General features: G+C 51.0%; 1 protein-coding gene across 1 annotated transcript; it reads left to right on the top strand.

Moving 5' to 3' along the window:
• Positions 1–1557: 1557 nt before the first annotated feature.
• On the top strand, positions 1558–24381 carry Ripk4 (receptor interacting serine/threonine kinase 4). Its single transcript, XM_051150326.1, has 8 exons — positions 1558–1795; positions 10195–10486; positions 14961–15109; positions 16633–16682; positions 18588–18746; positions 19452–19555; positions 20839–21100; positions 22702–24381. The coding sequence occupies exons 1-8, from the start codon at positions 1608–1610 to the stop codon at positions 23859–23861; spliced, it is 2364 nt and encodes a 787-aa protein (XP_051006283.1). The 5' UTR covers positions 1558–1607; the 3' UTR covers positions 23862–24381.
• The last annotated feature ends 2400 nt before the right edge of the window (positions 24382–26781 follow it).

Raw genomic sequence — 26781 nt, 5'->3', positions numbered from 1 at the left:
GAAGTGGGCTGGCTGTTTTGGGCTTCCTGGGCTCCAGTTTCCATATGGAGTCTGCAGCAGACACTCCATAAATATTTGTTGAGTGAAGCACACAGATGATTAAATAAATGAAATTGGAGTGTTTTATTACTTGACTGCTATGGGCTGTTAGTCACCCCCTCCCTCTGGTGTTGAGCAGACAGGGTGAGGCTACAAGCGTGTAGAGAAGGGTACTTGGGGCTGTACCCCGGAAACGGCTGCCGTGACTCATTTGCTAGACAATTCTTTTATTTTTCCTTACCAAAATGACTATGTATATTAATAACTTACAAGTTATTTTTATCCGTTGATAAAGCCCAATTATTGTCAAAGCGTTAGCTTAAACATTAAATACATTCCCTACAGATGAGTTTAAAATAGCTATCTGCTGTCTTGGACTCGGGAACTATGGAAAAGGAAGGCAGTGCTTATGGCTCCCAGGAGACAACTGCACCTCCACCTCCAAGCAAGCGTGTGCGGCTGCTCCGCTGGGAAGCCAGCTGGGAGGTAGGGCTCACGGGAGAGGGCTCAGTCACCTGGTGATTTGGGGTGGCACCGCTCTGGGGAGAGAGGTTCTCCAGCGTTGGTGTCCTCACAACGCCCCCTCCTCTCCTCCCATCGGCCCATTATTCATCTGCTTTGGTGAGGAATTGCTGGTTCTCAAGTACAGCACGGGCCTCTGACCCAGCTGTCTTTCCAAAGCTGAATTTTCCAGAAGCTGAACAGGTCAATTATTCTTCCTTGTCCAGCCACCTGTTTACCTTTAAGAGGCCACTGTTTTCCTAATGAAGGGACTTTCTGTATTTGAAATGCAGAATGATTGTGTATATCTGTTTATTTTCAAAACAAGGGCTCATTCTGCTCTCCAGGCAGATCTTTGCCCAGCCTCAGCCTACCAAGAACTGTGATTACAGCTTGAACTATAGGGCAGGGCTGGTTGAATTTTAAAGAACTCCTAAGAGGAGTTCTGTGAAGAAAGCAAGACGCACAGGGAGTGGGAAACCAAGCCCAAAGGTTGGATATTGTATAACTTTTTAATGTAAACAAATGTTCCCCCTCCACCCCCCACCCCCAAAAAGATTAGCAATCGTCGGGGCCTAAAAGTGCAGTTTTAAAAGGCTCCAATGTCCTGTTTTTCGACTGGCGTCGGGTACAAGAACTAACCCAGATGGTAACACTGTGTGGGACTTAGCTTCCGCAAATAAAGATGCGCATAACCAGGGAAACCTGAGCAAGCTAGGCGATCCTATCTATGCCCACGACCCAGTTGGAGACTATACTTGTTTCTTTGCGGTGTTTTGCAGAGTGGCAGCGCTCTAAGGAGCAAACTATGTACGTACTACAGCGGCAGCGAGAAGACGACCAGCCCGGGCGCTCGCCCTGGGGAGGGCAGGGATCCCTGGGATCCCTGCAACCCTGGTGGGTCCACAGCGCCCAGTTGCTTGGCTCTCACAGGCTGAGGATCTTGTGTGGGCGTGGGGGGGCGGGACCAGGAGGGACAGAGCAAGTCGGAAGTTACGTCAACGGGCGGGGCACGCACCTGAGCACCTGGGCGGTCGCGAGAGACAGGCAGCGGCGATAAGCACGCGATGGAGGGCGAGGGCCAGGGCCAGGGCCGATGGGCTCTGGGGCTGCTGCGCACCTTCGACGCGGGCGAGTTCGTAGGCTGGGAGAAGGTGGGCTCGGGCGGCTTCGGACAGGTATACAAGGTGCGCCATGTGCACTGGAAGACATGGCTCGCGATCAAGTGCTCGCCCAGCCTGCACGTCGACGACAGGTCAGCGGCCGGGCGGGGCCGGGAGGGATGGGGGCTCCGCTCTGACGCGAGGCGCCGGGGAACAGTTTGCGACACTCAGGCCACCGGCGCCTCGCAGCTCCGGTGCTCGGCCGGGCGCCGTGGCCCTGAGCCCTTTGCGAGGTGCGTCGGGCTTGCCTGGAACCCACCAAGAGCTGCGGTCCGCGCCGGGCTTAGAGAAATTGTCGTGCGGCCCTTCGTGCTTTGTGAACAAGTTAGGTTCATTTCCACTTAGTAATTTTCGTCGGAGCACAAATTGGTGTAAGACTGTAATTATTTCGGTCGGAAGCACCGGCTGGGTTCGGGAGAGGCGTCCGCGGCGTACAGCGGCTCCCAGGGCTCCTGGTCCCGCTTGGGCCGGGATCTGGTTCCGCCCACACCGCTTTTCTCCGCTTACCTTCGTTTTAGGGGACTTCGGGTGGAAGCGGAGCCTCCAGGGAACATCTTGTTTTGACTCTGGGCAGGTGGCCCCGGGCATCCTGGGCTTTTCTTTGTCCTTCGTAGCGGATTGTTCCAGTAGTAGGAAAGAACTCAAGAGCAGTCCCCCGATAAACTGTGGCGAGTGTGGTTTGAGCATAAATTTGGAGGCGCGAAGCGGAGCAGATTCTTCAAAAGCATTTCCTCCAGATTGCACTGTTTACGTTGGGCAGTGATAGTTTATGTATGAGCACATTTAAATGACTTGTTTTTCCAACCAAGCTGATACGGAGCTAGTGCTTGCATTTTACCCATAGATTGTCTTAAACTCTTTTGAGCTGTAGCTGCCTGCAGGACCAGCTTTAAGCCGCGGGGATTCTGAACTCCACCTTTACTTGGGGTGCCTGGGTGGCCATACGGAGGATGGTTTGAGGATGAGGCCTCAGCCTACTACTCCCTTTAGGCCTCGCCCCTGGCCCCTAGACAGTGTCCGAGATCCCCCGGGAGTTTTGTTGTTTGCTTGTTTGCTTCAGCTTCAACCCAGTTTTTCTTACAAACGGTGGTACAGTGGGGACTGGTGTCTAAAATCACTCCCAACTCACCATTCTGTGTAAACCCTAACCCCACCCCGATCCTGGGAACGGGCTCTGTGGTTATTTTGGTGAAATCGGGACCATTTTGAATAGCAGCCAACAGTTTCTCAAATGCAAAAGCAAAGCAAAACAACAAACAAACAAACCCCACTTCTCTTGGGGTGTTTCTTATGCTCTTAGAGACTTAGTAGGATTTGTGTTTTTAGGCAGAGTGAACTCTGAGTTACTCACCATCAAAGACTTGACACAGATTTTGAATTTTGGAGGATAAACATGAACTATTCCAGGTTTACAGTCCTGTGGTTCTTAGGTCTTTTGGGGGGGGGGGGCGGGTGGCCAGGTCAAAGGCTTTGTTTTTTGTTTTTCCCCACTTGCAGAGAGCCTGTGTTGAAGTGTTTGTCCTTTAATTGCAAGGCCTTTCTTCCCTGCCTGAAGCAGGCAGGTAGTGGCATGTCAGCTGCCAGGTAGAGGTCAGCAGCACCCAGCAGGAAGTACATGGCCACCAGGTTGGGCTGGCTGCCTTTGAACTTTTGTACGTGGGGTTTAATTCTTCTACCCAGGCCATGTTTAAGTGTTTAAACCCCTGGGGTGTTAGGAAGTCATGAAGTTCTCCGCTGGGAAACAGCTTAGGAATCCACTTGGTGCTGCTGTGCCTGAGGGGCCTGTGGCCCTGTAGGGCTAGCCAGGTGAGGCTAACTTTCCCTGGGCTGTTGTGATGTATGTCCTGCCTTTGCAAGGCTTTACCTAGAAGAAGGAGGAAACAGAATTTTCCTAGGGGCTTTGCGCACACCCCCGCAGCCAGAAGACATAGGGTCTCATTTGCAGGACCTTAACCTCAGAGATAGGAGAATTTAAACATGGACTTTTTTGAGGGGGTTTGGGAGAAAAAAAAACAGGTCCAGCAAGCAGTCAGTTTTGGCAGCTGGGACAAAGATACAGGTGAGAAAAAGGGGACGTCCTGCTTTCTGAGTTAGAGGTGAGGCAGGAGGGTCCTAGCAGTGGACCTCAAAAAACTGCATGGAGACAGGATGAGAGGGGAAGGACTTGATTCAGACAGACAGACAGACAGACAGAGACAGAAGATGCCTAGAGTATATCGGGCTTGGGATTTTGGCTAGTATCCTAAACCTGTGCCAGGAGGAAAGGAAAAGCTGTGGGAAGCACACAGCCTAGGCAGTGAGGACCTGCAAGCAGCTGCCCCAAGGCAGGGCCTTCCCAGCGGTCGCACATACCTCTCATCAACAGGGTAGTTATCGCCTCCATCTTTTTAAACATGGCTTTAGGTGTATCATGTTTCTTGAAGTTAAAGCTTTCTGAGGTCTTTTCCTATCCAGATGTTTGATAGGCCCCTTTGGATTAAGTTCTGGAGGGAGGGACAACAGTTTGTCCTTTGCAATCTTGTAAATAAGCAGGGCATGCTTTAATCCCAACACTCTAGGAAGCAGACGCAGGTGAATCTCAGTAAGTTCAAGGCCAGGCTGATGAGCACTGTGGTTCTCAACCTTCCTAACACTGTGACCCTTTAACATAGCTCCTCACATTGTGGTGACCCCAACCGTAAAATTATTTCATTGCTACTTCGTAACTATAATATTTACTACCATCATGAGTCATAGTGTAAATACCTGATATGCAGATATCGGATACGTGACCTCCAAAGCGGCCGAAACCCACCAGTTGAGAACCATTGATTTAGAGAGACCTTGTCTTAAAAAAAAAAATTAAAGGAAGCCAGCCATACTTTGCCAGGAGGAAGCAGCCTTCCCTCTATGGGCCTCAACAAAGCCCTCTTAACTTTACCTCTAAGGGAGGGGCCATTGTGGTACCTCAGGAATACTGGAGGTGGTGTCCAAAGCTGATGGTGAAGACGGGGTCCATCCACAGTGACCTCCCAAGTCTACCTCTTCTCCATAGTTTGTGGCTGGGGTCATCTATGTCTACTTGCTGTTTGGGTGTTACTTTAGCTATAGCTGTGAGCCAGTCCCATTTTCACTGGCCAGGGCAGCTAGAGATCTCCTGGCTTCCAGCAGCTGCCCAGGCCCCAGCCTTTACCCATCCTTCCACATGTGATCCTCCTCCATTTCTGTTCAGGGAAGGTGGAGCCTTACTAGGTTCTGGGGCACTCACAAAGCCTCTTGTGAAACATTTGCCAAGGCGGGGACATTTAGAGGACCTCAGCACAGTTCACAATCCACCTCCCCACCCCCATTGATCTGATTCCTCTTCTTCGTGGGACCAGGTGTTTTGGGAGGCTCCTGTTGCTTGGCTTTGGGGAAGGGCTGCCTTCCTGGCTGGCTCTCACTTGGGAGATCACAGGTACAGGGGAGAAGGCCTGGCACTCTCAGAACAGAGTGACCCAGAGGCCCCATGCCTCTCCCTGATTCCAGCTAAGAGGAACTCGGAAGAACAAAAGTCCCTGGCACAGGGGCCCAAGAGCTGCTAATGCAGAGTTGGGCCTCAGCTAGTTGGGACGAGCCTGAGCAAACCCCAGGTTTGTAACTACAGAGCTGACAATTGGACAAGCCTGATTCTTGTCAGTTTTAAAAATAGCAGTGTGGGAACCCCTCTGAGGCTCCTGGGAACTTAATTGGATTGGCTGTGCGGTAGCCCAGCTTAGAGGCTGAACTACTCTTCTCCCAGCCCTGCCTCAGCAATGCTTCCCGGGTTCCCTGGCAGCTGTTAATGAGTCCTCCCCTCCACTCCCCTCTTCCCTGCAGGCATCAGGCTCGTTTGTGGCTGGTCTTCCCTTCTCTCTCCCTGAGGCAGAGGTATGGCTCCCTTAGACCTTCCAGAAATGATAGATACCAGCTACCTGGCATTTCTCTGTACTCCAATTCCCTTCGTTGGTGGGAGACTACACTGTGCTAAGTGTAAATAGGTGTGTGTGTGTGTGTGTGTGTGTGTGTGTGTGTGTGTGTGTGTGAGAGAGAGAGAGAGAGAGAGAGAGAGAGAGAGAGAGAGAATTATTGTAAATGCCTTTGAAAAATATTTTAGGCTATAATCTTAGTAATCAGGAAACTGAGATATAGGAGGATTGCCATGAGTTCAAGGTCAGTCTGGGCACAAACAAAATAAAACAAACCCACAAAAAACAGAACTTGGAGAGCTGCTGGGGCGCGATAGCTTCATGGTTAAGTCCTTTCCTGGCATGCAGGAAGTGCTGGGTTTAGTAGCCAGCTATACAGGAAAAAAGCGCCTTTAGAAACAGTAATCCTAACTTTGTCCTGTCAGAGCCCCAAAACAGGGATGAGAGTGGGGCAGAGGTGTTCTAGTCTCTTCCTCCTCAGAGGCTGAGTAACCACCTTGTCCCAGGGGCAAAGGAGACGGGCCAGTGTAATTTTAGCCTTCCTGCACTGGGCAGAAGCAAGGATTGGGTTGATGTCAGCATGTTCTGTGTCCCAGAAACACTGCTCACTGTGAACAGAATGGTGACCTAGGAGCCTGCTCTGGCCTTGCCACCTGTGATCCCCGCCCCACCCAGCCACCCAGGCCAGAGACCACCTGGGAAATCCCTCCAGGTTTTAAAACAATAGCCACAATTACAGATGTACAGTTCCTTCTGTGTTGTCAGCACTAATCAAAACAACACTGCTTATGAGAAAGGTGTATTTTAAATAATAATAACCAACAATGTAAAATGGTAAATTTTATGTATTTCTGCCTCCCCTAAGCTGGGAGCTGGCCTGGATTAGGCTATGGAGTGGCAGGTGCTCCTGATAACACACACCTAAAGGCTAAAGGGTCTGGTTGCCCCCAGGCTGTGTGTCCTCAGAGCGTCAGGATAATGTACGTGTTTTAGTTTAGAGGATATTTGAAGGTAAATGCTTTGAAAAGTTTTTCTGAATGTCCCAGGACTCTGCCTCACTGCTAGTCCCTTCTGCCCTGAGCTTTTCTGGTTATGTAATCATGGGGATGACTGATTTTTTTGACCCAGGAAACAGTGGCTGGTTTCCAGTGAAATGCCCTGAACCATGTGGCCTGGGTAAGGCGGTGATGTGATGTGCTCCCTGCAGCCTGGCATGCAGAAAGAATAAGTGTGTAAAAGTGCTGGGGTCAGCAGCCCTATAGCCCTTGCTCTTTTAAGTTGGGGTGTGTGTTCTGGAAAGGGCCTGGGGCAAGGAGGGGGAAATTGTTAAACTGAGTGGTGGGAAGGGTAGAAAGAGCCGCTTTCTGCCAGTGGGGTTGCTGGGAGTTAATACTAAGAGCTACCAGAAGAAGCCTGCTGTTGGCTGAGTAAGGCTGTCCAGTGAACAGGGAAAATGGCCCATGCTGCGGTGAGCCTGCAGGCATGGACATTGTCAATTCCTTAGCCTGGAGATGGACAGGTGGGTGGTGGGTCCATCACCTGTGCAGGAAGGATGCAAGGAAGGGCAAGCTAGCCACTGTGGAAGAAAACAACAGCAGTTGGGAGCAGGGAGTGGCACTACAAATTACTACTTTTAGTCTTTTTTTTTTTAGTTTACAATTTTTAAAAAGATTTATTTACTTATCATGTATACAGTGCTGTCTGCATGTAACACCTGCAAGCCAGAAGAGGGTACCAGATCTTATTATAGATGGCTGTGAGCCACTGTGTGGTTGCTGGGAATGGAACTCAGGACCTTTGTAAGAACAGCCAGTGCTCTTAACCTCTGAGCCATCTCTCCAGTCCACTACTTTTATTCTTAACACAAAAAGAGCAAGCAGCTGCTGAGAGTGGGTTTCTGTTGCTATGTGTAGGGGACTGACCAGCCAGGTCCTCAGCTCTTGTCTTCCCCTGGGGAGAAAAGAACTGAACCCAAGAAATACTGTCTTCTCCTTCAAGTGCCAGCTTTATTTTGGTAATGCTTGACCCCTGGGCACCTAGCTCTTCACTGGCCTGTTTTTCCAAATACGTGTGGAGTACAGGAACAGGGCTGGGCGTCTTTCAACCAGTTGTAAACTGTCGGTGACCTAGGCAGGGATGGATGGCCAGTGGTGCTCAGAGGTCTGCCTCATGTGGGGCCAGATTCTTGGAGTCTTCCAAAGAAGAAGGGACCAGTGAGGAAGGTCTTGGTGTGAGGGGAGTTCATCCACCTGTTCTAGGGGGTCTCAAGGCTGGCCCTGCACTCCTGTGACTAGCCACTTTGAGCAGTGTCTGCAGAAGGCTGGGACAGCTTGTTCTGAAGTCATTTAGTGGACTCATTCCAGATGCTTCATTTCAAGCCAGGGATCTGCTCTGTGGCCTGTCGTACCAGCAGGAGGCTCACAGTGTGTGCTCATGAGGCCTAAGCTCCAGCTATGGGTGGTTGGCAGAGGGCTAAACTCTTATTAGAACTTGTGGCAGATTCCTTTGCCAGAATGTGATATCCAGGACAGCTGCCCTTTTTTTTTTTTTTTTTTGCTGTGGCTATTGGTGCTTAGGTTTGTCTTTCCTTCAGGGGGGCAGGGGAGCCTGGAAGCGTCCTTCAGTTTCCGAGGGGAGGCCAGGTTAGGAATGGCTTGTTAGCACTGTTCTGGGTCCTCTGCAGGGTCCTGGTGATTTCCCAACAGCCACTTTAGACCCAGAAGAGCCCCAGTGGGGGAAGAGGGGGGAGGGGGAGGACTAATGAAGACACAGTGAGTCTCAGGTTACTGTTAGCGCTTTTTGCCTTCTGGGGAGACACCAGGGCATCTCAGCCTACCAGGCTTTTATGTGGACACTCAGGCTGCACATTTCCCAGCTCCAACAGGTCTCTCTCTGAGAGTGGTTCTGGAAGTTTTCTTTAAGGAGTTCTTCTATTACTAGAAAACAGATTTTGTAGTCCTGGCATGGGAACCTCTTCCAGCCTCCTGGGTGCTTTCTTGTGTGTATCTGGAGAGAGACACTGACCTGGCCCCTTTGTAGCTGAGGCACACCCTCTTGGGATGGGGCCTTTTACCCTGAGTGCACACTGAGACTTTTGACCCCTGTTGCTGGCACAGACCATTACACAGCAATTCTCATCTGTACAAATATCATGGAATATTGACCTTTGGCTGTAGCTGGTCCATGCAGACCGTGCTGCAGCTGTCTCTCTCACAGACTGCCTAAATGTGTGAGGAGACATCCCCAGCGGCTAGGAAGGAGAAGGCCGTGGACAGCAACACCACAGCTTCTCTAGGCATTAGGTGTGTAGACCTGCCACACGATCTAGCAGCTCTGCTTCTGGGCAGGAACCCAGAAAAACTTAACACAAGGCTCTATAGACACTTTGTCCCCCAAAGGTGCAGCGTTATTTTCAGGAGCCAACGGGCAGAATAGCATCTTAGTTAGCTCTGTGTTGCTGTGATGAAGCACTGACCAACTTGGGGAGAAAGGATTTATTTCATCTTACAGGTTGTAGTCGGTCATAAGGGAAGTCAGGGTAGGAACCTAGAGGCAGGAGCTGAACCGGATGCGATGAGGGAGCTCTACTTCCTAGTTTGCTCCCCATGACTTTACTCAGCCTTTCTTATGCAGCCCAGGGCCATCTGCCACAGTGGCCTCGGCCCCTTCCATAGTAATCATAAATTAAGAAAACACCCCCACAGATGTGCCTGCAGGCCAGTGATGATGGGGACATTTTCTCAATTGTGGCAGCCTTTTTTTTTCCTCACATGAGTCCACATTATGCCAAGTTGACAAAAAAAAAAAAAAAAAAAAAAAAAAAGCCTAATCAATACAGTTGGTTTTGCCCATAGCTATGTAGATTGGGTTAGCAAGATGTAATATGTATTCCTACGCCATTGCTTGGCCACACAAATGAATGGAACTTGGATGTGTACAGCCATATAAATGAATTTTGAAAACACCTTAATAAGTAAAGGCAGACGCACTTGGAGTACCTGAATTCAGATACAGGAAAATGTGGGGGTCTGGCAGGTGCCTAATGGGTACAGTCTGTTAGGGATGATGAAAATGTCCTGGATGTGGTGGTGGCTGCATATACTTTGCCTCTGCGTTGCCCACGTGTGGGTAGCTGGGGGGACAACCTCTGTGCCATCCACAGAAAGTGTGGCCTGCTGCATGTGCCCTTGGCCAATCCCGGCTATGGGCTCGTGCTGCTCTGTTAAGTGTGAGATTATTTCCAGGAGTGATTGGGCCAGCGAAAGAGTTGGACTCAAACAGAAGGTGAAAGTGAAGGCCTTTGGATAGTTAGCTAGCAGTTTTCTACCTATACACAGGACATGCTGTCACCCGTGGGTATCCAGATAACTGCTAGGCTCTGTCCTCACAGTGACCCCAGGTGCAGAGGTGGGGTGTGAGCAGCACCGGACTGTATCCAGTGTTTAATTATGCGACAGTGAACTTTGCACATGTGTGCCTTTATTACCAGTTTACCCTGGCTGGTGGCTGGCTCTGTGTCTGGTTAGGTGACAGCTGCATGCCCTCACACCTGTGAACTTTTTCAGGGAACGCATGGAGCTTCTGGAGGAAGCGAAGAAGATGGAGATGGCCAAGTTCCGCTACATTCTGCCTGTGTATGGCATATGCCAGGAACCCGTTGGCTTGGTCATGGAGTACATGGAGACAGGCTCCCTGGAGAAGCTGCTGGCCTCAGAACCGTTGCCTTGGGATCTGCGCTTCCGCATCGTGCACGAGACGTCTGTGGGCATGAACTTCCTGCATTGCATGTCCCCACCACTGCTGCACCTGGACCTGAAGCCGGCGAACATCCTGCTAGATGCCCATTACCATGTCAAGGTAGGAGCAGCGTGTTCCTTGGGGAGTGAGCTAGCCAGGATGCTGGGTGCCTTAGGGAGGGCTCTGTGTCTAGATGGATCCAGGCCTCGGGAATAGAGCCTGAGGAAGGAAGTGGTTGTCCTTGGAGCAGAGAACTTGGAGGCAGCCTTATTGTCTTTGTGGACAAGAAGTTGGGTTGCGGTCTGCTGAGACCTTGGGTGTTCTGATACGGAACCTGGTTTCCCCCCAGTGTTCTGGGACTATGGATAACTGTTGGGGGAGGGGGAGGTCTGCTGTGTTCTAGACACAGGCTGTGAAGAGGGCTGGTTCACCTGTTTGCTCTCCGCTGGGAAGCCGTGGGCAGCCATGTTGGTGTGAGGCCCACAAAATTTGCTTCTTTGTATCTTTGGAAGTTTATAAAATACAGTGCAAAGAGTGACACAGGGAACAGGCGCCGTGTGTCTGGTTGTGGGTATTGTCAGCATGCACTGGGTCATATGGCTTTGGAGATGTTTTTTCCCCTGAGTACCTCTGCCTCAACACCAAGGGCAGCTAGCACCTGTCGTGGACTTTTCGCATATGACATGCACATGGCCTTGGGGAAGTCCAGGCCATGGGCCCATAATATTGGTTTCAACCTCCTTTTCTCTGTGTGCAAGAAAGCAGATGGACCTGAGTGAGGGAGAGGGATTGAGGGGCCTGGAGCAAACAATGGTCACACAAGGAACAGTGTCCCTGTCCCATGTCACTGTGATATGTCTGATGGTGTAACATTCCCAGACCCTCTCTGCTGGACTGACCTTTAGGCGACTCAGCATGCCTCTCAGCAGGACTCGGTACACAGTGGCCTGTGTGACATGTGTGGAGAAGATGATGCTTGGGGCCCTCAGACTCAACCCCAGGCAGCAAAACTGATAACCATTCTGTACGGTTGCTGCGAGTTGTGGCTTAGGTAGACGTTGCCCAGTCACGTCCTTTACGTCCTGGAAAGTGAGACAGGATAGCACACAACTTTGTGTGGCTTTCCAGCATCTTCTTATGGCCCGAATTTCTTAGGTTTTGTTTCCTTGCGGCTAGCGGGGCTTGGCTTCTATTCTTTCTGGGCAGAACACGACCTGTGGGCCCAGTGGATTGTAAGGTCGTTGCTCTCATATATGTAACCGATACCAGAAACAGAAAACAACAACAAGCCTGGGTCCAGGCCTCGCCTCAGAGAGAGAGAGGTATCGTCACTTGGTGGCAATGGAGCAGTTAGCGTACTCTGCCTGCCAGTCTGGAGCAGGGGTTAAAATGATAGCCTCCAGAGATCTTGGTGACCGACTACCCATCCATACATGACGTGTTCAGGAAACTATTCCTGACACAGAACATTCACAGGAAGCCAGGGTCGGATGTGCACATAGACCCTGGCATACCTAGCGCTGGCCCTCATAGGAGCAGGCCCTCTGTATGCAGCAGGGCATGCAAGGGCAGCGGGGAGTAGGCTTGAGGTAGAAGAAGGCCCAGAAAGGTTACACACAACTCTGGGCCTTAGAGAAGGTGTAGTAAGGGAGGCAGCAGACAGTGTTGGGCATAGGGTGGAGGAAGTATGTGACCCCTGTGCCTTTAAGAACTGCTGAATGGGAGCTGGCTGCACCACATGTGTCGTAATCAGGGATGCCATGAGTATACACCTAGCAGTACCTTGGGAACCTTGGGTCTGGTGTAGCCCCAAGAGTCACTGTCCATGTTCTCCGCAGAGTCTCTCAGCTGCCCTAGATGCAGCCAGGGTTTGTCATCTCATTCCCCTGTATGCTGCCCACCTCTCCTGACAGGTGTGTGGGTGTTCAGGAGAGTATGCTGGGCGGGGGTAGGGCTAGGGGGCACACTACTACCCTCTTCCAAGTCTTATTCTTGGGAGCTCAGCCAGGAGTTGGAACAAGGACACGCACGACTCCCCCAGCTCTGTCACTTTGCTGGGAAGTGAAGTAAGGAGACATTTTGGCTTGTTCTCTGGATCAGCGAGGGTTAGGGTTCACACAGCGCCCCTCTCGGGGACAGAACAATGCCTTGGTACCTAGTTTGTCATCAGCAAGTTGTCTTTGGTAGGTCTGGGTGTTTTCTCCTCCCTAGGTACACAACAGGCACTTAACACCCATTCACTAGGAAGTGAGGGCTGCCCTTGACAAACTCTGGGTGGGCATCCCCTTAAAGACTGTCTCCTCAGCCTGATTGACTATTGGCAGTTTTCACAGGGTCAGCTGATGGGCTGGGAGCTGTGGAGCCCTGAGAAGATGTCCCTGTAGCCACCCTCTCACCTGAGCAACCCTGAAAGGCCCTGTGAAGGCTGCTTCTGTGTGGTGCCTGGCTATTAATATCAGAAAAGTTAGTCTGATGAAAAACAAAACAAAACTGAGACGCGTGCTTATACAGCACAATTCCTTTGTTTTGTAGAAACAGCCTCCCAAGAGGAGCCTGTGATGCTGAGGGATCTGTTCCTCCCATGCAGAGAGTTCCCTCCGGTTTCTGGGCCATTTACAGGTCAGACGTTGGGATCCTGAGGTAGGGCCAGGAGCTGCTCTTCTGCTAGGCTCGCTTCCCTGTGACCAGCCTGGCACCGCTGCCTTGAGCACAGTTTGAGTACCTCTGATGCTTCACAGCAGCCTGGGATTGTCGAAGGCATTAAGTTATTTCCCTGTGTCACTCTTCATTAAATACACTAAACGGCTGAGTTAGAGCCAGACCCAGATCTTTCCAGACTGCTGTTCACCCTGTCCTGAAAGAGGGCTAGGCTACTTCCTGCTGGGTCTGGGGACACTTTTCTCTTTGAGGCAGCGAGAGGGCTTTGGTAGCTTGGTCCAGCTATTCTAAAGCAGAAGGGCTGTGTCCTTAGAGCTTCTCATAAACCCTGAGTTCTTTGGGGATACCGAGTCAGGTGCCAGTGGGACAGCATTTGAGTCAATGAGGCATCAGGTGTCCATGTTGAGCGCTGAGGGAGGAGGACTCTGTCCTGGGCAGGGGGCTGAGAGAGAGAGGCCCCTTCGACCCCTGCTTTCCTCATCCTGGTGTGCCTACCATGCCAGGGTGCGTTTTGCAGTATATATGCGAAGGGACAGTGACAGAGAAGATGACAGTGACAGGAATGGCCCAGTACTCAAGTTCCCTAAATTAGTCCACCTTTCTGAATGCAAAACATTTTAGGCTGCTGATCATTGTTGACCTGAAACTCTTCTTCCTGAACTTCCATAAGAGGTGCAGTGAATGAACACTGTCTCCCCACTCCAAGCAGCATGAAGGATCTGCAGGACTTGGTGATTGATAGCTTTGCCATGGCCACTGGCAGCTTTTCCAGAGTTGTGGTTTCTATAGGCTTTTGGAACCAGCAGAACTAAGGGGCCCTAGGGGCCTGCTGAGCCCGAGCACCGCCTTTGAGGGCTAGCGGAGACAGAGGGCCAGGCCAGCCCTTAAGGGTATGTTCCTGTCAGCTCCCGCGGTTCCCAGTGTCTTTAGTTACCCTCAGTCTTTCTGCCGGTTCAGCATTGATGACACTAGGCCATAGACTTCCTTCATGGGTATGGCTAGTCTGGAAACAAGAATCTTGACTCAGCCCATTTCCTGTTGCTGCCAGGGTGTGTTTGAAGATGAGCCTAGGAGTGAATTAAAAGGCTTAAAACCACATTAGCCTTAAAGGAGACTAGAAAAGGGTCACCTCTCTGTGAGCTGGAAGGCTGTTTGGTGCCGAATTGGGGCCTAAACACACACAGTGCTTCAAAGGAAGGGTCTGGTTTGCACCAGGGTGTGGTGGCACGGGCCGAAAAAGGAGACTCCTAGAGATGTGTGCAGGTCTGAGCTGCAAGGACACCTTCACCAACGGGGGGACCTGCCTCCCCTGTGGACCCTGGAAGTAGAGATGGGGTTCCTCAGTGACTTCATTACCAAGGGAGGGGTCATCTTGTGTGGAGTAGACCAGGGAGCCCGGAAGGTGATGAGGCATGTGTTTTGCTCACTCTAAAGCCCTCTGAAGGCGTGTTGCGCTTTAAAGGACCTGCTGGCACTTGTAACTGCCCCAGCTGGAAGGTTGCATAACCGGACTGACGGTGGATGATAGATGCCCCAGCCTGTCACATGGCTGCTTTTCCCTGAAAGCTGAAGGCTGTTTTTCCCTTTGTCCTGAGTGTGACGATCAGCTACCAGGGTACATGGGAAGCCCTATAGAAGAGGCCTGGCTGTCCTCTCAGTTCTGTCTCTAAGTGAATCCCGTTGTTTTAAGCGTGGTGTCTTTCTTCCCTGCCCCTCAAGTTTATGTTGATGATGCATCCAGGCTTGGCTCTTCTGTATCCCCGTGCTTCCTGCTTGCCCGGGGGCAGGGTGGCCTGGAACTCTGCCCTTCTGTTTGTAGTGAGTCCCTGTAACGTGTGTTGGGGAACCACCATCTGATGCGGCAGAGGGAGATAATGCCACATCCTCTTCTGTCTCCCTTTAAGGCTGACATGCCTCCTTTGCATTGCTTTTACAGATTTCTGACTTTGGGCTGGCCAAGTGCAATGGTATGTCCCATTCTCATGACCTCAGCATGGATGGCCTGTTTGGCACAATCGCCTACCTCCCTCCAGAGCGCATTCGTGAGAAGAGCCGGTTATTTGACACCAAACATGATGTATACAGGTGTGTGATGTGCCACCGGGCCTTATGTGCCAGGCTAGGAGCTCTAAGCTTTTACTGATGCTTCCTGTCCTGTGAACAGCAGTTTCCAGAAAGGCTTTGGGGTACCATTTAGCCACAGAGTTCAGTCTACATACGAGTGGTGTGTGCCTGTTGGACTTGGGGATGTTAGCTGGTGGGTACCTGCTCCCCAGGCAGATCAAAGACTTTTCTTTCCTATGGGTGGTCCTGGCTGACAAAGAGACTCTTCCTGCCTGTTGCTATGCAGAAGCAATTAGAAAAAAAAAAAAAAACAGTTATCAGGCCAGTGTTGGATATGGCGCAGCATTTTCATTGTCTGTCTGTCAGAAGAACCTGTTGCTTTGAATAGCTCACAAGTCGAACAAATCACACTTTGCGGTCACTTAACCTCTGAGGGAGGGACACTGGTTCACAGTGTATAAACTGACAACTTGATTGCTCCTGGTATGGTTAAGGGAAATATTTTTATTGTAAATATGAGAGAGAGAGGGAGAGGGAGAGGGGAGAGAGAGAGAGCGCTCGCGCGCGCGCTCTCGCACAGCCAGAGGCATCTGGAAGTTTCCAGAATAGATAAAGTAGTAGGCTGAACATGGCCAGAAGAGAAGCAGGAGCAGAGCAGAGGTAGAGTGGGAGGGAGAGAGACCAAGAAAAGAAGACAGAGATGGGGCATAGCAAGGTTATGAGGAGAACGAGTGGCAGAGGGAAAGAAACCCATGAGCTGAAGAAGTTTAGTAGGGAGAAGAGCCGAGAAGAGCCAGGGTGCCAGTATGGACTTTATGCTGATAGGCACCACCAGATAGCCACTTGTCCCTTCTGCCAGTGGTGTGGGAAATGGCTTCACAGGTTCCTGAGGAATGCTGGCTTTTGTCTAACCATCAGAATTTGGGGAAATGGAGTTTCCTTTGGACCTGACATTAAGGATTCAGTACCTAAGAACTACCTCCCTTTCCTCCTCATGTTGTAAGGGTCCTATTTCAATGACCTTTGAGGGAAGACAGCACCAGAGCAGCCGGCTGGCTTTTGTCACCAGGCCCAACTGACTGGTTTGACAGAAGCCAGTGTGCCAGTGTTGAGCTTCTGAGCTGTGAGTCCCCTGGGCATGGTCCTCTGGGGACTAGTCAGGGCTTGTAGAGTTGGGGGATAGTACTTTTTTTTTTTTTTTTTAAAGATTGGGCTATTTTCACTGTACCTGGAATAATTTATTTATTTAAACATATGTCCCCCCCAGTAGCTAAGAGGGTTTCAGGCTCAGCTTAGTGCTTTCTATACATTTTCTTCAGCCACTCTCTGATGAAGCCTCCCAGGACCTCTTAGAGGAGCATTTTAGTCAGAACTTGGCCTTGGATTTAAAGGATTGAAGCCACAGCAGAGAAAACCGGGCAGCAAAAATACCCATAGATGTCTGAGTGCTTGGTCTGTGCCCCATGTGAGATGGCGGCTCAGAGCTCAGGAACTCTATGAAACTCGAGGCTCCAGCACCATTTGACACCTAGTTTCTCTTTCAGCTTCGCCATTGTGATCTGGGGCATCCTCACACAGAAGAAGCCATTTGCAGGTAGGTGGCCCTGCAAGTCCTCCGAACCCTCTCAGCCCTTTCTTTCTTAGTGACTGGTTTGGGCTGGGCTAAGCTGTCTCCTCCCTCCCCTCCTCCCCACCCCAAAGCTTCAAAGCCTCATGGCCATCCTCAGGGCAGATACCTTAAACCCATCCTGCAAGTATATAGGAGGCCCAAGGCCAGCTTATTGCAGGTGGCTGACAAAACACTCCTGCTATGTTGCCTGCATACACCATCAGACTTCAGCTTTGTTCTTCAATGCCACTGTTTTGTGTTGGTAAAACTACATAACAAGATACCCTTCCTTCACCTCCTTTCTTCCCTCCCTTTCAATAACAAATGGTATAAAACGTTCCTGACAGAATCCACTGTGTTAATCAGTCTAAACACACCGGTAAAAGCATTCATGTGGTTGGCCCCTCTCCAGAACTTCCACCACATCAACTCAAGTTTTATAAAACTCGAGTCACTTTTAGCTGCGTTGGGAAGAGAAGCCTCCTTTCCTTTATAGCATTTCTAGATATTTGCACCATGGAGGTCATGCCCAGGACAAATGAGGCCCTGGGTTCAATCTCCAGTACCAGACAGACAGATACCATCTAAGTCAGAGCCCTCAAGTTGAGGGCCCGTTGCTGGCCCAGTTATACACTCTAGCCAGCCATGGTAAAGGTGGACAGGTTGAGAGACAAGATCCTCCAAGCACAGCAGGATTTAGGGTATGCTGGGTACTGATTAAACACACAGCAGAGTAGTTCTGTTATGTTTCTGTCCTCCATTGTTTGTTGTTTTAAAAAGTATATTTATTTTATGTATATGTGTATACATATGTATGTGTATACACACACATATAAATATATACACACATACATACATATATGTGCCTGAGTGATGCCTGTGCACCACATGTATTAGTCTGTGGAGGTCAGAAGAGGGCCTTGAATCTCCTGGAGCTAGAGTCACAGGTAGTTGTGAGGCTGGGTGGGTGATGGGAACTGAGCCAGGGTCATCTGCAAGAGCAGCCATGTTCTTAACCCTTAACCATTGAGCCATCTATCCAGTCATCGCCCCCACCCACTGCTCTTTCTTCCAGCTGTGTTTCCCCAATGGAGGTCCACATTCTGAATTCTTTCCAGTGTGATGTCCTGCGCGTTGGACATGAAACGGTCTAATAGCAGAGACTCTTGAGTCAGGTGTATGGTGTATTAAGGACCTAGGCCTTCCGGTTTTGTTGCCTCCCAGATAGGGGAATCAAGGTGCAGGCCTTCCCAGGTGTCGTGTAGGCCCTATCAGGTGGGCTTCGGCCGCAAAAAAAGGAAAAAAAAATCTAGGTGGTCTCCTGACTCCCACTGCATTTGGAAAGCTTACTGGGTTTGGAAGGCGGGCTTATCATGGAAGTAACCTGCAGATACTGAAGAGATAGGCATTGCACAAGACTTAACAGGAAAGTGAACAGAGTGTCAGTGTGGAACCTTGGCAGCCAGTGGTAACTTTGGGCCAATTTTCCAAACCTGCCAAGAGGTGCCTGCTGCCGCTCCACAGGGCACGCTTGGAACGCAGGGGTGGGGAAATGCCTGTGGGAACAGTGGCTAATGGGCCACTTGGTTTAAGATGATCAGAAGGCAACCCACTGAGAGTTACCTTGAGCGATTCCTTATCAGGGCTGGTAATAATAAATAATGGGCAGACTCTGTGCCCATGGCAAGTAGTTCTTAAAACTGAGAAAAACAGAGAGTGTGTTATATCCTGTGAGGATATAGATTAAAGACAGCTCCAGGGTTGGAAAAGGAAACGGTAGCGTCCCAAATGATGTGTATGTCACGTCGTGTTCCCAACACTTGTCCATCCATCTGAGCGGGGAGCCATCTCCTGTCCCCCAAAGTCTTGACATATGCCTCTCCTTTGCAGATGAGAAGAACATCCTACACATCATGGTGAAAGTGGTGAAGGGCCATCGCCCAGAGCTGCCACCCATCTGCAGACCCCGGCCACGTGCCTGTGCTAACCTGATAGGGCTCATGCAAAGGTGCTGGCACCCGGACCCACAGGAGCGACCCACCTTCCAAGGTGAATGCCCTTCTCCTTTTCCCTGTCTCATCCCTGCAGCGAGATGGCTCTTCTAGTAACACAGGACAGGGCTGAGGGCCAAGCTCAGGGTGGGAACAGTGTGTGCAGAGATAGGGGATGACACAAACCCACCACTAACAGGTTGGCCCATCCACAAACCTGAGGGCTGGGATGGGTTATATATAGAAGTAGGTGGTCAGAGCCAAGGTCTACCTCTGCCCCCAGCAGGCTGCATTTTGCTTCCTGGGAGCTTAGAATCCTGGATTTCAAGTTCAGGTACAGTGGTGTGTCCTGAGACAGCTGGGGTGGCTGGTGGCCTGCATTCACTTCTCTTAGGGAGTTGTCGTCATGGATATAGGTACCTTTGGGGTAAGAAAGTGAAGCTGATAGAGCTGCCTTTCACATCTGGGGGCCAGGGAGACGTGAGTAGACCGGGGGCTCGCCTGCTCTCTCTTGTAATTTTAACCCTTTGGTTCTGGCAGGTTACTGAGGAAGACCTGTTTCGATCCTGCAGTTAGTTGCCCAGACACTTAGGGTGGTGGGTGGGTTGTCCTCTGGCAGTGTCTCGGGTCTTTGCTACAAACCAGCAGTAGTACTGGGTATGTTTTCTGCTGGTCAAGACTAGGGTATCACTGCCTCTGTCCCAATAGAATTATGTAGTAAGTCATATCTAAGCGACAGCCCTCTTTGTTTTCTCCCTCAAAGAAATCACCTCTGAAACGGAAGACCTTTGTGAAAAGCCTGATGAGGAGGTGAAAGACCTGGCTCACGAGCCGGGTGAGAAAAGTTCTCCAGAGCCCAAGAGTGAGGTAAGCATCCCTGGCAGGCGTTGTCAGGCTTCCAGTTTGTGGTAGGATTTTCCAGTCCAATCTCTTCTCTGAAAATTCCTCCCCGTTTCTCTTTGAGCCTGTCCTACACCTCCTTCCAGAAGTGTATGTCCCACAGGGGTCCCCCACCTGCCTAGCACCCCGGAGACTGATGGGTGTAGGTAGAACCCTGGAAAGGCAGGGGCCCCCCTGGTAGGGTTAGAGATCTGACTGAGCACAGTCTGTCTGCTCATAGACGGTTTGTGTTACCAGTCCCACATGATGACTGAGCAGTGAGCCCCAAAGGCCAGTGCTAGCTGACTGCCTCTAGGGTAATGACTGAAACAGGGAGCTGGCTGTGAGGGTTGGGAGTGGTGGTTGGGTGGTTAGTGTTTTACCTGGCGTTGGACAGCTTCTCCCAGGGAAAGCAGCTATGGGACAGGTGAGAATTGAGGGCCAAGGTGCACTTGACAGCAATAAAGGGGCAGGACCTACCTCTGATAAGGTAACAGCAACAAAAACCTTCCGCTGACAGTGCTGGTGGCCAGCGAGTGACGTCACTCAGGGTGCAGGTGACCGGCACAGTAAAGCCAGTGCTTCCCAAAGGGAGGGGAGGGCTCAGAAAGAGTTGTGAGCAATCCTCAGACCTAGTTGCTAGAAATCTGCTTTTCTTGGAGCAGCCAGATCTGTAAAGGCCACCCCATCCCCCTCTTCACACAGCCCCGGGCCCGACTGACACCCCTGAGAAAGCCTGAAGCTTTGTCAGAGCAGGGGAGTCCCCCAGCCTGACTCGACTCTCCTTTCTCTTTTTTTGTTTTTTTGCTTTTTGTAGCCTTGGCTCTCCTGGACTCGCTTTGTAGACCAGGCTGGCTTCGAACTCACAGCGATCCGCCTCCTCTGCCTCTCAAGTGCTGGGAATTACAGGTGTGCACCATTGAGCCCAGTTCTATTTTTCCTTTCTTGTTGGGCTGTTTGTTGTGCATGGTCTGGGTCTGGCCTTGCTTGTTCTGTGCTCTTGAAGCTAACCCGTGGACTGTCCTTGGTCTAGACAGTGTCCCTGAGTGCGTAGAGGTATCATGTGGACTTTTCCATTTTTGTGAATGGAAGCTAGGGAAGCCTGTGAGGTTTCTTTGCAGCCCTAAGTCTCAGGGCTTCTTGATGTTGTTTGTCCGTGGTGGTGCACAGCCATGGGACCTCCACCTCTGCCTCGTGGCCAACAGTTTCTGGTCCCCCCATGTCTGGCATGGTGAGCAGGGTCCTGACCACCGCCCCCTCTGTCTTTGCAGGCCAGGCCTGAGTCCTCCCGCCTCAAGCGTGCGTCTGCTCCTCCCTTTGATAATGACTGCAGTCTTTCTGAGTTGCTGTCGCAGTTGGACTCTGGGATCTCCCAGTCTCTCGAAGGGCCCGAGGAGCTAAGCCGGAGTTCCTCCGAGTGCAAGCTCCCATCCAGCAGTGGCAAGAGGCTCTCTGGGGTGTCCTCAGTGGACTCAGCCTTCTCCTCCAGAGGATCGCTGTCACTGTCATTTGAGCGGGAACCTTCGACAGGCGGTGAGTGGCTGGGAGCACTGGCAAGCCTGCACGGGGGCCTCTCCCCTGAGTTAAGAGTCTGAGCTTGTCTTTCCGTTTTCTCTAGTGAGATTTGGGTGTCACCAGCTTAGTTGGTGCTCAGAGCACAGATCTAGAAACCCCACATCAGTTGTGTGGTGCTGTTGGGTGTCACCTGGCTGAGCCAGCCATCGGGCTGAGGTTGGCCTCAAGTCTGCAACCTGGAAAGCCCAAGTCGCATCCACTGAAACTACTGACACCTGGGAACTTTACTTTTGCCAGCTTTGTGCCCCGGACATTTCCAGATAATATTTGCCTCAAGCTTTCATGTTTTATGGGGATCCTTACTTAATATAGGCTTGTATCAGTCTGGGCTGGATGTCCTGTGAGGTGCTGACACCTGGAATGCTATAGCTTCTCTGTGAAGCACAGAGATTTCAATTCGGGCTGTAGCGTGAGACAGGCCAAGTGCAGATGGCTGTGCAAAGACTTGAGATCTTACCAACCCGCAGGGATTATTTTTCCAGTAGAATATTAGATAAAAGAGCATTGAAGGTTAAGGAAATAAATGCCTTGCAAAGATAGGTAGGGGATTGAGTTTGACTGGAGCCAAGCAGTGGACAAGAGAGTTAGAAAAGAACAGTCAGGGTTAAGTTCACAGCAGCCACTGTCACCATGGGGAAATGTATTCTTGAGATTTAACCCTCTCTGGTGATGTCTTGTCCTAACGCCTGAGAGATGACTTGCCAGCCTATGAGAATGTAGTATTTAAGCCAGGCATGGTGGTGCACATCTTTAATCCTAGCATTTGGGGGGCAGAGACAGGAGGATCTCTGTGAGTTTGAGGTCAACCTAGTATACAAAGCAAGTTCCAGGATAGGCAGAACTACATAGAGAGACCTGTCTCAAAACAACAGGGAAAAAAATTGCAATGTTTAGGCACTAGGTATAATCTGCCTCCTTAGTACCACCCACACCTCCAGTGCACTGTAGAAACAGCCTAGAGGTGTTCCGCCTGCAGAGGTAGAAATCTGTTTCTCAGCAATGCAGTGGACTTTCAGGTTCGGTAGAAAGTTCCATTTTGAATACAGAGCAGTGTGTCCTGAGAAATCCGGTTTTGATTTCCTGTGATGTCCTGACAACAGGGGGTATGGCTTTAAGTCTGTGCCTGTCAGAGTTCCAGAAGCCAGCTCTATAGGCCAGTAGTGGCCCCAGGAATAGTGTCTTGGGGAGGGAGGTCTGTCTGAGCTAAGCCTTCAGGCAGGTTGTGTTCCTGTCTGGCTTTCTTTTTGTTGCGCCTTTTAAATCAGTATCAGTGATCCTGCTGTTGCTGTGGGAGGGGCTTGCGGTTGCTTGCCTTTCCCAGCCCTGGAAAAGCCAGAGTGGCTTTATTCAAATCAACAGAGGGACACTTCGAAGACATCCGCTACACTACCCAAGGTCTCCCTGGATGCCTAAAGACCTGAAAGTAAAAGGATGTACCCTGAATGTTCTTGTTCAGAGTCCTTGGAGGTGTGGTCCACCTGACCTCAGAGCCCACAGTCTGCAGGAATGGCCCCTCACTCTGATATGACATCTGACGTTGTCCCCCTTCTCCCCTGCAGATCTGGGCCCCACAGACATCCAGAAGAAGAAGCTAATGGATGCCATCGTGTCAGGGGACACAAGCAAGCTGATGAAGATCCTGCAGCCCCAGGATGTAGACTTGGTCCTGGACAGCAGTGGCAGCCTGCTGCACTTGGCAGTGGAGGCCGGACAGGAGGAGTGCGTCAAATGGTTGCTGCTTAACAATGCTAATCCCAACCTGACCAACAAGAAGGGCTCTACACCTCTGCATATGGCTGTGGAGCGGAGGGGGCGGGGGATCGTGGAGCTGCTGCTGGCCCGGAAGATCAGCGTCAACGCCAAGGACGAAGACCAGTGGACTGCCCTGCACTTTGCGGCCCAGAATGGAGACGAGGCCAGCACGAGGCTGCTGCTGGAAAAGCATGCCTCCGTCAACGAGGTGGATTTTGAGGGCCGAACACCCATGCATGTAGCCTGCCAGCACGGACAGGAGAACATTGTGCGCACCCTACTTCGCCGTGGAGTGGGTGTCGGCCTGCAGGGGAAGGATGCCTGGCTGCCCCTGCACTATGCCGCCTGGCAGGGCCACCTGCCCATCGTCAAGCTGCTAGCCAAGCAGCCTGGGGTGAGTGTGAACGCCCAGACACTAGACGGGAGGACACCTCTGCACCTGGCTGCTCAGAGGGGCCACTACCGTGTGGCCCGCATCCTCATTGACCTGTGCTCTGACATTAACATCCGCAGCCTGCAGGCGCAGACGCCCCTGCATGTCGCTGCTGAGACTGGGCACACTAGCACTGCCAGGCTGCTTTTGCACCGGGGTGCCGGCAAGGAGGCTTTGACCTCGGAGGGCTGTACCGCCTTGCACCTGGCAGCCCGGAATGGCCACCTGGCCACCGTCAAGCTGCTCGTAGAGGAGAAGGCTAACGTACTGGCTCGGGGGCCACTGAGTCAGACAGCCCTGCACCTGGCTGCTGCCCATGGGCACTCAGAGGTGGTAGAGGAGCTGGTCAGTGCCGACCTCATTGACCTATCTGATGAGCAGGGCCTGAGTGCACTGCACTTGGCTGCTCAGGGCAGGCATTCAAAGACTGTGGAGACGCTGCTCAAACATGGGGCACACATCAACTTGCAGAGTCTCAAGTTCCAAGGAGGCCAGAGCCCTGCCACCACACTCCTCCGGCGCAGCAAGACCTAGCTTGCCTCCACAGAACCAGGGCTCCCTGTAGGCTTCTGGTCCATCCTTGTTTCCTCATGGGAACACAATGGTCCTGGGACACCCTGTTGGTGGCCTGCCCATAACACTGACCAAGCAGAGGCTAATGGACGAGGCAAAAATATCTGTGTCAGGGCAGAGGCTGCCACCAGCTACTGACCTGTGGCCAGCGAAGGTGTCTGATGTCAGATGGGTCGGTGTCATTTCATTGTGGTCTTGATTGGCTGCTGATACAGGCCTTTCATTCAAAGGCCATACAAGAGTGTCCCCTTGTCCTAGAGCAAGCCACCACCTCTATTTGCTTGGAGCATAGCATCTTCGGTAGAGGCATGGGAGGGACAGCGTCCTTCATCTTCTCACTGCGATGGTCAGAGTATCTGTCTCTGGAGGCATAGTGGTTTCTTATATATGAGTGGCATGCTAGCTTTGCTTGAGATCGGTGAGGATATGACCGGCACTGGAACGAGAATGATTGTAAAACCACAGGGCGGGTCTTAACATTGAACAGTCATACCGGCCTGGAACTGCTGTTTCATTTCTTTGGGGTTTTGGGGTTTTTTTGTTTTTTTGGTCATGTCTAGGTCACCATGCCTCTTCCCCCACTTTAGGTGTGGGACTGACAGTTGCTGAGTTCTCACCTAAAATGTTAGAGCCACGTATATAAAGTTCTTTAAATGGGTTCATACTAAAAGTTGTTTAGCCAAACAGTCACTGACCCAGGCGCTCTCGGTGAAGTGATGGTTTGAGCCAAGGGCTTTGCTGACTTACGCTGTGGCAGCTCCTGCTGTGTCCCAGCCACAGCAGTTGGACGCCGCTCAGGGTGCCCAATGGAGATGGTTTGTACTTGGAGGTGTCAAAGGCTTGATAGCCTCATTGTTAGACCTTCCCTGTCCGTATTCTGAACGCTGTCACTGTAGAAGTGAATTGCAGAAGTGACCTGCTGTGTGCAAACACATGCTGTAGCATGGTGTGACATAGAGGGACACTAAGGTAATGTGTACTTTGACATGAACCGTGGACACGATACGTTTCTGTGACAGGAAGTAGTGGAGCTGGCCATGTTTTAATATGCCTCAGTTTGCCTTCGCTGTCTCCCACTTCAGTTGTGTAAAACACAAGAGACCACGAGAGATCTGTACGATGTCAATAAAGGACTCACCTACTTTTGGAATTCACAAGACTGTTATTTCTTATCGATAATCTTGAATCATCTGGTCCTTGAAACCAATGTCTGAGACAGTAACTGGGATTTGCAGATGTTACGTATGAAGCAGCCCAGGAGATTCAGGAAGCAGAGGATGGCCCGAAGCATTTGTCTTTCTTGCATGTGCCAGACCCGGTGGAACGGAGCTCCTTTCTTCTTAGCTATTTATTGTTCTCATGTTGTTAACTTTACATCTGAAATCATTTCAAGTTAGATCAATTAGGATAACTTTACATCGACTCTGGGTTTCTCATTCACTTAAATTTGACTTCATTTTCCTGACCATCCTTTCTAAGCTATTCCCTTTCCATCCGCTGTCCTTCAACCTGCTACCACCCCTATACCCGGCCCTGCAGCCGCCCACCTGTCCACCCAGCTGTGCATACCCGCCACTCCTCCTCCCGTCTGCCTTGCTCCCTAACTACCCACCACCTGTCTACTCACTCTCAGAGTAGCTTGCAGACTACGCCTGGCTACTTCTCAATCCTTCAGTGTGTATTTCCCCAAAACCAAGGACTTTAATTTTCTTATAGCCACCATTATCAGGGAGTTAGCATTGGCATGAAACTATCTAGTCCACTAGTCTTTTTAAAAGCTTACTGGTGACCTCATCAGAAGTGGTTCTCCTTAACCATAGGGTCCTGGATTCCATCCAATTCTCTGGATCAGTGAAAGATCTCAAGACAGTAAGGTGGAGAGTGATGGAGGAAAACACCTGATGGTCTCCTCTCGCCTCTGCATGTCTGCACACCTGTGCTCATGTGCAAGCACCACATTTATATGATACATAACATACTATACACACAATGTACCACACACACATACACCATGTACCTACACATACACCCACCCCCACAATAGACCACACACAGCCCACATAACACACATCCCACGACACCATAACACCACGTACACGTACGTCACAATACCCTCCCACAGACCAGTAAATATGAACTACACACACACACACACACACACACACACACACACACACACACATTGACTCCAGTCACTGAATTCTTCTTGAAGGGTTAGGGGATGTCTTAAACAGATGGCTGTGGTGAACAATTCTCATGCTCTGACCACTGCAGCTAATTCCGGAAGTGAGAACATTCTAGAGATTGCTGGGTTGTCGTCTTGGGTTGCCATGAAGGCAGTAAGCTGTGAGTTGTTCCCGGGTCACTGAAAATATCTGCACTGAAGTAAGGATGCTTGAACAACAACAAAAAGCTGCTCTGATGCCAAAGCCTCAGGGTCGGAGAGAAGACAGAAAGCTACAGGTGGGTAGTTTCTCTGCTCGTTGTCAGAGTTCACATGTAATGAAAGGTATAAACCCATTGCTGGGCTAGCTCTTCAGAAAGATTCCCCACCGTGTGAGCTGACACTGTGGGACTCAGGTGAACGGAGAAGAGCCCCCTCCCCAGTTTACACTGTAACGTCTGAAGGTGTTGCATCTTGGGATAGATCCTGGAGCATTCAGCGAACCCTGTCCTCTGTGGCAACCCAGAAAAGTGAGGCCTCTTCATGGTCTCCTTTCATGACTCCAGCTCCTCTTCCTCCTGGAGTCGTTGCCAGGAACAGTTGGGCCACTGGAAAAACAAGGTTTGGTGAGGTGGCAGCCGAGGCTGCAGGTGTGGCTGGTGCGACAGGTGTGGCTGGTGGGAGGTGGCCCTTGCGGGAAAGAACAGTGATCCTCCG

This window comes from Acomys russatus, chromosome 8 (assembly GCF_903995435.1).
Source record: "Acomys russatus chromosome 8, mAcoRus1.1, whole genome shotgun sequence".
NCBI lineage: Eukaryota > Metazoa > Chordata > Mammalia > Rodentia > Muridae > Acomys > Acomys russatus.
This window is presented reverse-complemented; position numbering and strand designations above follow the sequence as displayed.

Bases quoted from the DNA above. Each gene is read 5' to 3' on its own strand.
- Ripk4 (XM_051150326.1), top strand. From the start codon at position 1,608: ATGGAGGGCGAGGGCCAGGGCCAGGGCCGATGGGCTCTGGGGCTGCTG. The intron at 10,487-14,960 runs GTAGGAGCAGCG...TTGCTTTTACAG, and splicing joins ATGCCCATTACCATGTCAAG to ATTTCTGACTTTGGGCTGGC. The intron at 19,556-20,838 runs GTAAGCATCCCT...CTGTCTTTGCAG, and splicing joins CTCCAGAGCCCAAGAGTGAG to GCCAGGCCTGAGTCCTCCCG.